At 34.1% G+C, this 15,945-nt stretch overlaps 1 protein-coding gene across 5 annotated transcripts in view; it reads left to right on the plus strand.

The window, feature by feature from the left end:
• The window catches only part of Dpy19l4 (dpy-19 like 4), a 68,727-nt gene extending 53,341 nt beyond the window's left edge, over positions 1 to 15,386 (plus strand). For 4 of the 5 annotated variants that reach the window (XM_048782818.1, XM_048782819.1, XM_048782820.1 and 1 more), the window contains 4 exons: positions 1,082 to 1,214; positions 6,318 to 6,476; positions 9,987 to 10,091; positions 14,160 to 15,386. In XM_048782818.1, the coding sequence (XP_048638775.1) occupies positions 1,082 to 1,214; positions 6,318 to 6,476; positions 9,987 to 10,091; positions 14,160 to 14,324 (562 nt within the window). In that variant the 3' untranslated portion in view covers positions 14,325 to 15,386. The remainder of the gene's footprint in view (positions 1 to 1,081; positions 1,215 to 6,317; positions 6,477 to 9,986; positions 10,092 to 14,159) is intronic. The other variant, XM_015485970.2, reaches the window with a different exon arrangement.
• Positions 15,387 to 15,945: the final 559 nt, after the last annotated feature.

The raw sequence follows: 15,945 nt of genomic DNA on the forward strand, positions 1-15,945 counted from the left end.
TGAGTTGCTGAGGCTGGATTTTAACTTGGATTTAACTGGATTTTAACTGTTCTCCTGTCTTAACCTCCCAAACTACTGGTTTTATAGCTGTGTGCCTGGTAAAGAATTGTTTTCTTTAAATCACCCTTAACTATTGCTAATTAATACCTTTTGTGAATTGTGATTACTATGAGGATGCACTGACTGTACAGTCTTGTGCTATCATTAACAAAAGAGGAAGTCAACATTGATGTATGTGATTTATTGTAATATTTTCAAAAATATAACAATGGCCTGGACAGTTGGATGTCTTTTTGTGGTGTAATTGTTTTGTCTTGTATGTATTTCCTCACTAATGAGTGCTCCCTGAGCACAGTGACAAGGTTCCATTTCTTTATTTTCAGAACTTGATACTATGCTTAGACATGGGTAGGTGCTGAACATTGAATACATGAAGTGAATAAATAAGTGAAGGGAGGGCTGGAGGGTACAGCTCAATGGTAGAGGTGAACCAGGTGTGAGGCCCTAGGTTTGATACCCAGCACTGCAAATATATATAGATGCATGCATTTAGGACCTGTTTGTAGGTTTCCCACCTTGTAAGTAGCATCTGTGTGGGCCTTTAGATGATGATTCAGGTTAGAGAGGTCCTACATATGTTATCTGGAATCATGTAGGGTAAAAACAGAGAAAGGAGTAGGAGTGTAAATTAATCTGAAAGGAGTTGTGTTGTGGTGGTTAATGTTTGCAAAAGATGAATTTGATAATTTATAGTGTTATCACTATAAATTCAATAGTATATTCTTATCATTATCTATTCTGGATTATCTTTTATAGCATTATTGCCATGTGACATAACTTTATTTTTATTGTCTCCTCCTTCTCCCTCTTTTTTTAAAAAAACTTCTATATTTAAGTATTCAAAACAGTGCTTGGCATATTGTAAGTGCTGAGTCTTTCTTTTTAATGAATTCATAAATGAAAATTGATAGAGAAATTTTAGTGTTATACATTGTAAGTTACTTTGTATTTCAGAGTTGTAAATTGCTGAACTTAATAGTATACTTACCTTTCATTGTGTGAATCTTTTGGTTCTTTGCAGAAGGCAAGCTCCAATTGCAGCTGTGTTTGCAGGGAGTCCACAGTTAATGGGTGCAATTAAATTATGCACTGGATGGATGGTGACAAGCTTGCCTCTTTATAATGATGACGATCTCCTCAAGAGAAATGAAAATGTAAGACATTTTAAATTTGATATTTGGGTCTTTTTTACAACAATCTATATTTTAAATAGTTTCAATAGTGATGCATATGTTCCTAGTTAACTAGGAAAATCCAAATAATTTTAGAAGAGTTAATTAGCTTTAGTTTTTAAAAGCTGTATAATACATTTTTTTAACCTCGAGGAAACCCAATATTAAATTATTTATTTTATCAATACTATTGATGTTTCCAGGAAAAACATTCATTTTCCCCCAAAATATTGAGGGAACTGGCATATAGTATTTAAGAAAGGGAAACTTATTTTTGAAAATATCTTTGTTCTCTATCTGGGTATGGTGGTACACACCTGTGATCCCAGCAACTAGAGAGACAGGAGGATTGCAAGTTCAAGGCTAGCCTCAGTAATTTAGCAAGGCCCCAAGCAACTTAACAAGACCCTCTCTCAAAATTAAAAATAAATAGGGATGTAGATCAGTAGTAAAGTGCCCCTGGGTTCACTCCCTAGCACCAAATACATATATGTGTGTGTGTCTGTTGAAGGAAAGCTGTCAATATCGAAATATTTTGTTTTCCCAAGCCAAAATTTTATTACTGATTATAAAAAACTAATTCATTTTTTTGGTATGGGCTTTTATTAATAATTCAATATAATATTAGAATGGCATCTAATCTTTAATCGTAAAGAATGTACTTTTTGCATATTGTTGCATTATAGTTGTACATAATGGTGGGATTTGTTTTTACATATTTATGCATACACATAATATAACAGTATAAATTGGCCAGTATTATTTCCCAGTATTTCTTCCTTTTCTTCCCTCCTCTCTCCCTTTGGGAGCATATATTGTTTTGAATGTTTGTTATAGTTTTAAATGACAACTTTATATCTGAAACTGAACCTGGATTTCCAATATCCTGTTTTTCAGTTTGCGAAAATTTCATATAGTTTATAAGTACTAAAGAAGAAGTATAAGCAATTTAGAGGGTAAGAATACAGAATGTGAAATTAGAATTGGACTCAAAAGCTCGTTCTCCCACATATTTAGCTTTGGAACCTTGTATATGCTACTGAATCTGGAAATAATATTAGTTTTCACCTCCTATTTGTGAGAATTAAATCAGATGATGTGTTGTTGTTAAAAGTTTGCTTTTGTTATGTACTATTAAATTGTAATTGTATATACATGCATGTATGTACATGTACACAAATTACAAACGGGAGTTCAAAAGCAGAAGCAATCAGTTCTGCCTGTAGAAATCTTAAGAATTTATCATAAAGGTCATTTGCCTTGATGTGAGCCTGGAAGATTGAGTGGAAACTTGTTTGGAAAAAGAATCCTTATGATTCCAGGCTGAAAAACCAGTACAAGTAAATAATTTTTTTTTTTTTTTGTAGTGAGGATTGAACACAGGGGTGCTTGACCACTAAGCCACATTCCTAACCCTTTTTATTTTTTATTTTGAGACAAGGTCTCACTAAGTTGCTTAGGCTTTCCATAGTTGCTGATGCTGGCCTTGAACTTGTGATATCCTGCCTCAGCCTCCAGAATCACTGGGATATGCCTTGCTATACCTGGCACAAGTCCAAAAATGTATATGGCCATGAAATTAGAAAATAAAATTCTGGAGAGCCTGCAATGTCATGCTGAAGAATTTAGACTTGAGGCAATTGGAGACATGAAAGACATTTAATAAGTTCGACAGTGGAGTGAGTAGGGCTGTTTTAGAGAGTTAATTATGGTCACAGCTGAGAAAGCAAATTGAAACAGGTGCAGGAAAGATCAAAGATGATGTCTACCTGAGGGTGATTTACTTGAGAGGCAACAGCCATTTCTGATTAGTATTTTCTGTGCTTCAAAGATGTAGAAATGTTTAGGCAGAATAGAGAGCATATTCCTGAACTTTTGTTTTTGTAGACTTAAAAAAAAAAACAACTCTTGGGCTGGGGATGTGGCTCACGTGGTAGCGTGCTCGCCTGGCATGCGTGCGGCCCGGGTTTGATCCTCAGCACCACATACAAAACAAAGATGTTGTGTCTGCCGAAAACTAAAAAAAAATAAATATTAAAAAAAAATTCTCTCTCTTTCTCTCTCTCACTCTATCTTTAAAAACAAAACAAAACAAAACTCTGTATTTTGCTTTTGCTTTTGATAGTACTTATTCCTAAAACAGAATTTCAGAGTTACCTGTAATTAAGTCAGAGTTAAATTTAACATTTTAGCGTTTTAAGTTTAATGGAACTTGGCTCTGAGAATAAAAACAATGGATTTTGTTTTGTTTTTGTATTTCTTTCCAAACTTTTGCCTTTCTCTATAATATCTGGTACATAGCAGGTGCTAAATACATTTAATGTTTAATCAAAATCCAAATAGAACATCATAAATGAAATCATATCATTTAGATTAGATATTATCTCTAATTTATAGTATATGACTAATCTTTGTATAATTTCCTATGGGACATTTGGCAGTGTATGGAGACACTTTCAGTTGTCAAAACTGGAAGTGTGGGGTGGTTCTATAGGCATCTAACAGGTAGAGACTGGTTATGCTGGTAAACATCCTACAATGTGTAGAGCAACTTCCCTCCTATCTCAAAGAACTATCTGGCCGGAAATGTCTGCAATGCTAAGGTTGAAAAACTCTGCTCTAGGCTATTAGTGATGATATTGCTATTACACAGTCGTGGTTTTTTCTTTTTTTTTTTTCTTCTTTTTTTTTTTGTTTTGTTTTGTTTAGCTTGATTTGTACAGTATAAGGGAGTGAATCCAGGGCCTAGCACATGTTAGGCAAGTGCTATACTACTGATCTATACCCCAGCCTTTTTAAAATATTTTATTTTGAGACAAAGTCTCACTGAGTTACTTAGGCTGGCCTTGAGCTTTCGATCCTCCTGTTTCAGCTTCCTGAGTAGCTTGGATTGTAGCTTGCCACAGTAGTTTTTTTTTAATGCCATGGTAGTCTGTTTTAGTTTCCTAAACTCAAATAAAATAAATATGTATATAAAATAAATACAAATGTTTGTAAACTATCAGACATAAGCTGGGTAAGATAGAATCATTCCCATTATAACTTATTCACAGTACAATGAATGACCAATTTCTTTAGATGTATTAGCATTTTGTATAGCATAAACATCCATGGATATTGGACCTGAAAGGTGCTAGACAGCCAGCAGCCATGAGACATAGTAGGCAGCTATTGAGTATTCTACAAACAAATTGGAATCTTTTTTAATCATAACTTCAAATTTCAGTATTTTTCAGGACAAATAGTATGTGATACTAATAGGGTTGGCAGAGTTGTAATTAAAATGCTATGGAATCAGGCTGGGGTTGTGGCTCAATGGTAAAGCATTTGTCTAGCACCTGTGAGGCTTTGGGTTCCATCACCAGTACCACATAAAAATAAATAAACAAAATAAAGTTATTGTGATCATCTAAAAATAAAAATATTTTTTAAATTAAAGAATAAATAAATGCCATGGAATCAGAACATGAATCTTAAGCATCCTTGCTTGGCATTGTGTGACAAATTATTTTTTTACTTTCTTGTGTCTCTCGTGCATAAAATGAGTATAAAAAACTCTGATACAGATTAATAAAAAATTTAAGGCCCTGTTACAACTCAGTAATAAAAAGATAGCCCACTAGGGGAGGGTTGAGAATTTAGCTCAGTTGGTAGAGTGCTTGCCTTGCATGCACAAGGTCCTGGGTTCAATCCCCAGCACCAGTAAATAAATAAATGGGGAAATGACTTTAGTAGACATTTGTCCAAAGAATTAATTCAAATGGCTAATGAGCATATGAAAAGATGCTCAATCTCAGTAGCCTTCAGGGAAATACAAATAAAATCCACAAATAGATACCACTTCAGACCTAGGAGAATAGCTAAAAATCAAAAGGACAAGTAGGGTTAAGAATGTGGAAAACTCTGAACCAAACCCTTGTACGCTGATGGTGGGAATATGAAATGTACAGCTGCTTTGGAAACATGAAACATGTCTAGCAGATTGTCAAAAAGTTACCACATGACCTAGTAATTCTATTCCCAGTTATATACCCAAGAGTAATGAAAACATGTCCACCAAAAAAATTATACACGATTGTTCATAGAAGCATTGTTCATGATAGCCTAAAGGTGGAAGCAACTCAGATGTTTATCAGCTGATGACTGAATAAGCAAAATGTGGAATATCCATGCAATGAATATTACTTAGCACTGAAAGGGAATGAAGTCCTGATACATGCTACAACATGAATGAATTTTGTAAACCTTGTGCTAAGTGAAAGAATCTAGTCACAAAGGAATACATATGTAATGTTCCTTTTATGTGAAATGTCCAGAATAGTTAATGTTTGTAGAGACAAAGTAAATTATTGGTCTGGTACTTGGCACACACCAGATTGCTTCGGACCTTGATAAGTTGCTGAAACTGGCTTTGAACTTATGTTCCTCCTGCCTCAGCTTCCAAAGTTCTGGGATTACTGGTATGTGCCATGGTGTCTGGCTCAACATTACATTCTTTAAAAAAGAAAAATTCTACCTCTCATATCAGTGCCCCTAAACAACTTTTTCAATTTTCTATGTTCCCTTCAAGTTTATATCTGTGAACATTTCTTATTTTGTATATGGTGGTTATCAGAATTACATCATATGATTTCTAATTAATTAGATACCACATTATTTTTACTAATTGTTTTATATTTAATTGTGATCACTGTGATACATGAGTATAAACTTCTCAAGGGCAGAAATAAAATCATAGTAAATACCTTTATTTTCTCCAAGTGTTGTGTACTACTAAGAACACAGTAGGTGGTCAGTTTGTATAGTTTTTTGTTTTTTTATTTGTTTTGGTACTAGGGATTTAACCTAGGGACACTTTATTACTGAGCTACATTCCCAGTCCTTTGTATTTTTTATTTTGATAAAGTTTCTAACTAAGTTACCTAGGGCCTCACTAATTTGCTGAGACTGGCCTTGAACTCGTGATCCTCCTGCCTCCCAAACAGCCGGGATTATAGGGATGCACCATCATACCTTGCTTAGTATAGTTTTGATTAACAGGAGTTTACATATCTTTTAAGATCAGTTTTAATTATTTTCTTTCAGATTTACCAAATCTATTCAAAGCGATCTGCTGAAGATATTTATAAAATACTGACATCCTACAAAGCTAATTATCTAATTGTGGAAGATGCTATCTGCAATGAAGTGGGAACCATGAGAGGTTGTAGGGTTAAAGATTTGCTAGATGTTGCAAATGGCCATGTAAGTAATAATTCAGAAAGTTTTTTTTTTTTAATGACTTTATTTAAACTTAATCTCCAAGTTTTATTTTTAGAACTCAACTAAGACTTAATGGGAGCACTTATTACAATTAGTTTGAAATATTGGGGTTTTGGGGGTTTGTTACTGAGGATTGAATACAGGGTGTGCTTTAACACTGAGCTACATCATTGGCCCTTTTTATTTTTTATTTTGAGACAGGGTCTTGATAAGTTGCTTAGGGCCCCACTAAATAGCTGAGTTTGGAGTCTTCCTGTCTCTGCCTCCCAAGTCGCTGGTCTTATAAGGTGTATGCTACCACATCCAGCTGAAGTATTTTTTCCAATGTACAAAGAAAAAGTAAGGCATTTTTGCAAAAAAGAAAAATAATTACCAATATTCAGTCTTTATTCATTGCCTGTATTTGTGCATGTTTCATTCAGTATTTGTTAACAAAAGATTCTATAATGTGATTTAAATAATGGGTTTATTGTAACATATTATAATAAATTAAAGAGCCCATACCAGCCCGTGCAGTACCCAGGCTCACAGTAGGCCCTGGTTCATTGCTCCACCAACAGCGCAGACACTGCCAGAGCCTAGCCTTTGGCATAGGACCACCCCTTCAGTCCAGCAGACTACCGAGGGAGTCAGGCCCGGCCCAGATCTGTCCACACTGACTTGTGCAGGACTCAGGTCCAGGGTTGGTCTGAATTCGCCCACCCTCCCATTTGGGAGCCTAAGCCTAACTCTAACCCACTTCCATCTTGGGACACTGCATACATCGCCATAGCCTTCCCCACACAGTAGCCCCTAACTTTTTAACAATAGACAAGGCCTACAAGAAGCTGCATCTCAGAGCAGGCATCCCATAGGGAGTGTGAGGCCCACTCTTGCAGCCCCATCTCCATAAGACATTGCTTCCATCTTGGGGCAACTTAACTATTATCTCAAGTTACCTCTGCTATTGCCGCCACCAACCTTAGATGGAGTAGCATACACTAAGGGACACCGGCAGGGTCTGGAAGCCCAACATCAAGGTGAGGTACAGACAATCTGCACGGGTACTACAAGAATATAGGGAAGAAACTGTAATATCTCAGATCCACACTGCAAGAAAGGAAGATACATAGAAAACATGAAAAAACAACGGAGGAATTAAAGAATGATCTAAATGAGCAAATACAGGCAAAAATTGATCACTCCAACAAAGAGATAAGAGAGCAAATACAGGTAGCAAAAGATTACTGAGAGAGAGAGAGAGAGAGAGACTCTGAAAAAAAAAAAGTCAGAAATTCTTGAAATGAAGGCTACAGTAAATCAAATAAAAAACTCAATAGAAAGTATAACCAAAGAGTAGATCACTTAGAAGAAAGAACGGCAGATAATGAAGACAAAGTATACAATTTGGGAAATAAAGTTGATCCCACAGTGAAGACAGTAAGAAATCATGAACAAACATACAAGAATTATGGGACAGCATCAAAAGACCAAATCTAAGAGTTATTGCAATAGAGAAAGGCACAGAATTTCAAACCAAAGGAATGCACAATCTCTTCAATTATTTTATAATATCAGAAAAGTTCCCAAGCATAAAGAACGAATTGGAAAACCAAATACAAGAGGCTTACAGGACACCTAATGTACAAAATTACAACAAATCTACACCAAGGCACATTATAATGAAAATGCCTAGCATATAAAATAAGGATAGAATCTTAAAAGCTGCAAGAGAAAGGAATCAGATCACATATAGGGGGAGACCAATCCGTGTATCAGCAGATTTTTCAACCAAGACCCTCAAAGCCAGGAGATCGTGGAACAACATATACCAAGCTCTGAAAGAAAATGGATGCCAACCAAGAATCTTATATCCAGCAAAACTAAGCTTTAGATTTGATAATGAAATAAAAACCTTTCATGATAAACAAAAGTTAAAAGAATTTATAATTAGAAAGCCTGCACTACAGAACATCCTTGGCAAAATATTCTAAGAAGAAATGAAAAACAATGATGAAAATCAGAAGAGAGAGAGGTATTACACTAAAGGAAAATCTAATCAGAGGAGAAACCAAGTCACATTAAATACACAAAATAATAAACAAAAATGGCTAGGAATACGAATCCTGTCTCAATAATAACCCTGAATGTTAATGGCCTAAACTCACCAATCAAAAGACATAGGCTAGCAGATTGGATAAAAAAGAGAGAGACCCAACAATATGCTTCCTTCAAGAGACTCATAGGAAAAGATATCCACAGACTGAAGGTGAAGGGTTGAGAAAAATCATACTACTCCCATGGACTGTAGAAGCAATCAGAGATTTCCATCCTCATTTCAACTAAAGTAGACTTCAAATTAAAGTCAATCAAAAAGGATAAAGAAGGACACTACATACTGCTCAAGGGAACCATACACCAACAAGACTTAACGATTATAAATATATATGCCCCAAACAGTGGAGCATCTACATTCATCAAACAAACTCTTCTCAAGTTCAATAGTCATTTAAACCACAATACAATAAATTTGGGTGACTTCAACACACCTCTTTCATCACTAAAGAGATCTTCCAAACAAAAGCTGAAGAAACTATATTACTCAATAATACAATCAATAAATTAGACTTAACTGACATATATAGAATATTTCATCCTTCAAGGAGAGAATATACTTTCTTCTCAGCAGCACATGGATCCTTCTCTAAAATATAGACCTTATACTATACCACAAAGCAACTCTTAGCAAATATAAAAAAGTAGAGATACTGCCCTGCATTCTATCAGATCATATGGAATGACATTAGAAATCAATGATAAAAAAAAGAAATAAAATCCACTCCAACACCTGGAGACTAAATAATATGCTACTGAGTGAACAATGGATTGCAAAAGACATCAAGGAGAAGATTAAAAAAAATTTAGAGGTGAATGAGAACACAGATACAACATATTAAAATCTCTGACACTATGAAAGCAGTTCTAAGAGGAAGGTTCATTGCGTGGAGTTTACTCCTTAAAAAAGAAAAAGTCAACAAATAAATGACTTAATATTACATTCAAAGCGTTAGAAAAAGAAGAACAAATCAACACCAAAAGCAGTAGAAGACAGGAAATAATAAAAATCAGAGCTGAAATCAATGAAATTAAAACAAAAGAAACACTTGAAAAAATTGACAGAACAAAAAGTTGATTCTTTGAAAAAATAAATAAAATAGACCCTTAGCCATGCTAATGAAGAGAAGGAGAGAGAAAACTCAAATTATTAGCATATGTGATGAAAAAGGAAATATCACAACAGACACTACAGAAATACATAAGATAATTAGAAATGATTTTGAAAACTTGTACTCCAATAAAATAGAAAATACCGAAGGCATCAACAAATTTCTAGAGTCATATAATTTGCCCAAATTGAATCAGGATGATATATACAATTTAAACAGATCAAGTGACAAAATAGAAGACGCCATTAAAGAAGAACTAATACCAGTACTCTCCAATTTATTTCAGGAAATAGAAAAAGAGGGAACACTTCCAAACTCATTCTATGAGGCCAGTATCACCATGATTCCAAATCCAGGCAAAGACACGTCAAAAAAAGAAAACTTCAGACCAGTAAGTCTAATGAATATAGATGCAAAAATTCTCAATAAAATTCTGGCAAATCGAATACAAAAACATATCAAAAAGATCGTGCACCACAATCTAGTGGGATTCATCCCAGGGATTTAAGGTTGGTTTAACATACAGAAATCAATAAACATAATTCATCACATCAATAGACTTAAAGATAGGAATCAAATGATCATCTTAATAGACGCAGAAAAAGCGTTTGACAAAATACAGCACCCCTTTATGTTCAAAATACTAAAAAAACTAGGGATAACAGGAACATATTTTAACATCATAAAGACTATCTATGCAAAGCCACAGGCCAACATCATTCTAAATGGAGAAAAATTGAAGGCATTCCCTCTAAAAACTGGAACAAGACAGGTATGCCCTCTTTCACCACTTATATTTAAAATAGTTCTTGAAACACTGGCCAGAGCAATTAGACAGATGATAGAAATTAAAGGGATACACAAAGAAAAAGAAGAACTCAAATTGGCACTATTTGCTAATGATGTGATTCTATACCTAGAAGACCCTAAAAGTTCCACCAAAAAAACTTCTAGAACTAATAAATGAATTCAGCAAAGTAGCAAGATATAAAATCAACATCCATAAACCAAAGGCATTTCTGTATATCAGTGATAAATCCTCAGAAATGGAAATGAGGAAAACTACCCCATTTACAGTAGCCTAAAAAAAATAAAATACTTGGGAATCCACTTAATGAAAGGCGTGAAAGATCTATATAATGAAAATTACAGAACCCTAAAGAAAGAAGTCAAAGAAGACCTTAGAAGATGGGAAGGATCTGCCTTGCTCTTGGATAGGCAGAATTAATATTACCAAAATGACCATACTTCCAAAAGCACTATACAGATTTAATGCAATTCCAATCAAAATCCCAATGACATTCCTCTAGAAATAGAAAAAGCAATCATGAAATTCATTTGGAAAAATAATAGACCCAGAATAGCTAAAGAAATCCTTAGCAGGAAGAGTGAAGCAGGTGGCATCACTATACCAGACCTTAAACTATACTACAGAACAATAGTAACAAAAACAGCATGGTATTGGCACCAAAACAGACTGGTAGACCAATGGTACAGAATAGAGGACAGAGACCAATCCACGAATTACAATTATCTTATATTAGACAAAGATGCCAAACACATGCATTGGAGAAAAGATAGCCTCTTCAACAAATGGTGCTGGGAAAACTTGAAATCTGTATGCGACAAAATGAAATTAAACCACTATCTCTCACCATGCACAAAACTCAACTCAAGATGGATCATGGACTTAAGGAATAAAACCAGAGACCCTGCATCTAATAGAGGAAAAAAAGGTTCTTCTCAGCAAAAGAAACAATCTATGAGCATTGGGAATAGATTTTTATCCCGCACATATCAGAGCACTAATCCCTAGGGTATATAAAGAACTCACAAAGTTAAACACCAAAAAAAACAAATAATCCAATCGATAAACAGGCCAAGGACCTGGACAGACACTTCTCAGATGATGATATACAATCAATCAACAAATATATGAAAAAATGTTCATCATCGCTAGCAATTAGAGAAACACGAATCAAAACTACTCTAAGATTTCATCTCACTCCAGTCAGAATAGCAGCTATTAAGAATACAAACAACAATAAGTTTTGGCAAGGATATGGGGAAAAAGGTACACTCATACATTGCTGGTGGGACTGCAAATTGGTGCAGCCAATATGGAAAGTAGTATGGAGAATCCTTGAAAAACTGGGAATGGAACCACCATTTGACCCAGCTGTCCCTCTCCTTGGCCTAAACCCAAAGGACTTAAAAACAGCATACTACAGGGACACAGCCACATCAATGTTTATAGCAACACAAGTCACAATAGCTAAACTGTGGAGTCAACCTAGATGCTCTTCAGTAGATGAATGGATTTTTAAAAATGTGGCATATATCACGATAGAATATTACTCAGCAATAAAATAGAATAAAATTATGGCATTTGCAGGTAAATGGATGGAGTTCAAGAAGATAATGCTAAGTAAAGTTAGCCAATCCCAAAACAACAAATGCTGAATGTTTTCTTTGATATAAGATTCATAGTGGGATAGGGAGAGGGAGCATGGGAGGAATAGATGAACTCTAGATAGGACAGAGGGGTTGTAGAGAAAGGGAGGAGGGGGCATAGGGTTAGAAATGATGGTGGAACATGATGATCATTATTATCCAAAGTACATGTGTGAAGACACGAATTGGTGTGAATATACCTTGTATACAACCAGAGATGTGAAAAATTGTGGTCTATATGTGTAATAAGAATTGTAATGCATTCTGCTGTCATATATAAATTTTTAAAAAAGGAAAAAAAGAAGACAGATGCAAAATGAAAAAATAAAAATTAAAGAGCCTCTGGTTGCATTGTTTCAAGTAATTTGATTCATATCTAGAAAAAGATGATTGCTAAATCAATACAGTGCCTATTTAATGAGTCCTCGTTATCCACAAAAATTAATGTAGTCAGTGCTACTTTAATTGGTAGGATCTAGCTGGATCTTAATTTTTACATAAATTTCAGCTATTTTTCCAAACTTACTTGCTTCTCAGCCTGCAGTGGATGTACTGTATCCGTTAAACAAGAAGACTGACAGGGGAGTTTGTATATCTGATAATTAGTGTTGGCTAGAATGAATGCCTTTGCTCCTGAGAAAAGTGGAGAGAGGGGGCTTCAGGAAAAGCTTAGCAGGTTGTCCTAAGATGTAGTGCATATTCTGTTTATGTTGCAGCCAAGATTTTTTTCTGTCTCTTCCTAAATAATCATAGCTCTTTGTTATACCATCCAAGACCAGGTTGGAGAATAAAAATTAGTTTTAGAGATTTCCATCTTTTTTTTTCACGACCCTTAAGCTTGCATTATAAACTTCCTCCGTTGTATGTTCCATACATATTTTGTGTGTGTGTGTGTGTGTGTGTGTGGTGCTGGGGATTGAACCCAGGACCTGATACATTGAAGCAAACACTCTACTAACTGAGCTATATCCCCAGCCCCTGCACCATTTTGAGTTTTCTTTTTTTTTTTTTAAAGAGAGAGAGAGAGAGAGAGAGAGAGAATTTTAATATTTATTTTTTAGTTTTCGGTGTACACAACATCTTTGTATGTGGTGCTGAGGATCGAACCTGGCCCACACGCATGCCAGGCAAGCGCGCTACCGCTTGAGCCACATCCCCAGCCCCTTGAGTTTTCTTTATTGATACTTGATGGCTATATTCTTTGATTTATTGTGACAGGGAAATGTAAGTAAGTATTAATATTCAATAATTGTTGCTGTGTGGAGCCTTTCTATTCTGCTTTTGGATACTCTGTTTTAAAGATTTAGCCATGTCTTTTATGTAATGTCCTGCATAGACTTAAGCTAATCCATTCTTTTATTTTTAAATTTGTCTCTCTGTCATCTTTCCAAAGGCATTAGAATAATATTTAGTATTTTATTATTAAAAATAAAAGTCAAGGGGCTGGGGCTGTAGCTCAGTGGTACAGCACTTGCCTCACATGTTGAGGCACCAGGTTTGATCCTCAGCACCACATAAGAGTAAATTTAAAAAAAAGTCAAGTGAGTTAAGCTGTTTTAGTGAACATCATTAGATAAGAATATAAAGGTTTGCACTTTTATAGAAAAGTTTATGTAGACTTACTTGCTTACTGAATAATTATGACTCAGTTCTGCACAAGAAGAGTTTGAATATACATTAGGAGTATGGTATGTTCATTTTTCAGCCTTAGTAGTCTCTATGGTATGATTCTTCAGAACAATGATAATGAATTAAAAAAACAACACTTGCCAAATTTTAGGATTAAATCTTTTAAAAATTGGAGATAATTTATACTTTTATAATCTGATGAAAGTTAAAGCATTTAGTGGGCATGGTGAGTCACTTATGAAGAGGCTTGTGTTTGCTAACAATGGGACATATTTGACAGTCCATGTTTAGAATTTTTTTTTTCATGTAACTTTGGTCATTTATACATGGATTACATTTCTCCTTCAAGTTTAACAAGTTTTTTATCTTTTGATAGGTGGTTTGTGAAGAAGGTGACAAGTTAACCTACTCAAAATATGGACGATTTTGTCATGAGGTCAAAATTAACTATTCTCCATATGTGAATTATTTTACTAGAGTATACTGGAACAGATCCTATTTTGTTTATAAAATCAACACTGTGATATCCTTTCAATCTTGAAAAATAATAGAGCCTTCATTTCAAAGACTTATGCCACCTGAAGTAAAATGAGATTTTCTTTTACCTATATGGTGTCTGTTGCAAATCAGAGTATGGACATTTGAAATGCTGCTGCTCCTTTTTCCCTCCTGCTGTTAACTGAGTCCAGGATTTTGTGGGAAACAGAAAAATGTCAAATCTATCACTCCGCAATATTCCAGGCAGGTTTTTTCCTTAATATTACATAGTCTTTAAAGATTTACCTATTGCAAGTTTCCCCATGAATCTTTCTATCATAATATTGATCTTGAATTTGAATTTGTCCTATGTCTCAAATGTAATATTTAATTAATACTTAATGTGATATAGTTATATAATACAAGGAAAGATTATTCTTCAACTTTCTGAAGGTATTTGTTTAGTGGCTTATAGCAACTAAAATTTGACAATAAAAACTAATTTAAATGTTAGTTGAAAATATGTAACATTTAAATTAAAATGGAAATTATATAAAAGAAAGCGATTTTCAAGGATATACATAAATATATCCTGAATTTGCCATGATACTGCTTTCATCTTCTGCTGCTTATACAAGTGAACACTTTCTTTGTAATACAGGCGCATGTTATTGCATTTTGTTATTTTATAACTATTAAAACAATTATCTTTTTTCACTTATGTCCTTTAATTTGATAACACTTAAATCATGATAAAACAGTAACTTTTGTTACACATATATTTTTTTTTAAATAGACCTTGAAAAGAATGTTTAGAATTTTTTTAAAAATACGAATTTAGGGTATGCGATCTATTCACATGGTTTCTATGGAAGTATTAAGTAAAAAGTTAAAGCTTTGTCAGAATTAGAATATGTACACTACAATGAGCACCAACTTTATGAAGTATGTGTGTGTGTATACACACACACATATATATATATATGCAGATGCATATAGATATGCATATAGATATGTTTATTATAGAACGCAAGCAATGTTATTTAAGAAACTGTGGTATGATTTTCATCATTAAGAACAAAATGACAGTTATAATAAAATTTACAGCACTGTTTTACAGCATAAATGCTTTGTTCCTTTGAGTATTTTAATATTTGTAATCATTTATTAAAATAAATTCTAAGCCTGACACAGTGGCGCACACCTATAATCCCAGCAGCTCAGGAAGCTGAGACAGGAGGATCAGGAGTTCAAAGCCAGTCTCAGCAAAAGTGAGGTGCTAAGCAACTCAGTGAAACCCTGTTTCTAAATAAAATACAAAATAGTGTTGGGGATGTGGCTCAGTGGTCAAGTGCCCCTGAGTTCAATCCCCAGTACCAAAAAATAAAATAAATTCTAAAATAATTAATTTGACCTTTTTAAGAAGATTTAGTATAGATGTATCATTTTGATAAGATGAGTACATTTTCACTTTTACCTTGTATTACCTATTCAATGAACAGGTTTTCAACTTTTCACTTGTTAGAGGACTGTATAAATTACATTTTCAGAATTCTAAATTACTACATTAGAAGGGACTATCTTTCCATTGTCTTTATTTTCTGTTTTTATACACACACATATATACATATGTTTTATATATATATATATATATATATATATATATATATATTTTTTTTTTTTTT

This window comes from Marmota marmota, unplaced genomic scaffold (assembly GCF_001458135.2).
Source record: "Marmota marmota marmota unplaced genomic scaffold, marMar, whole genome shotgun sequence".
Lineage (NCBI taxonomy): Eukaryota > Metazoa > Chordata > Mammalia > Rodentia > Sciuridae > Marmota > Marmota marmota.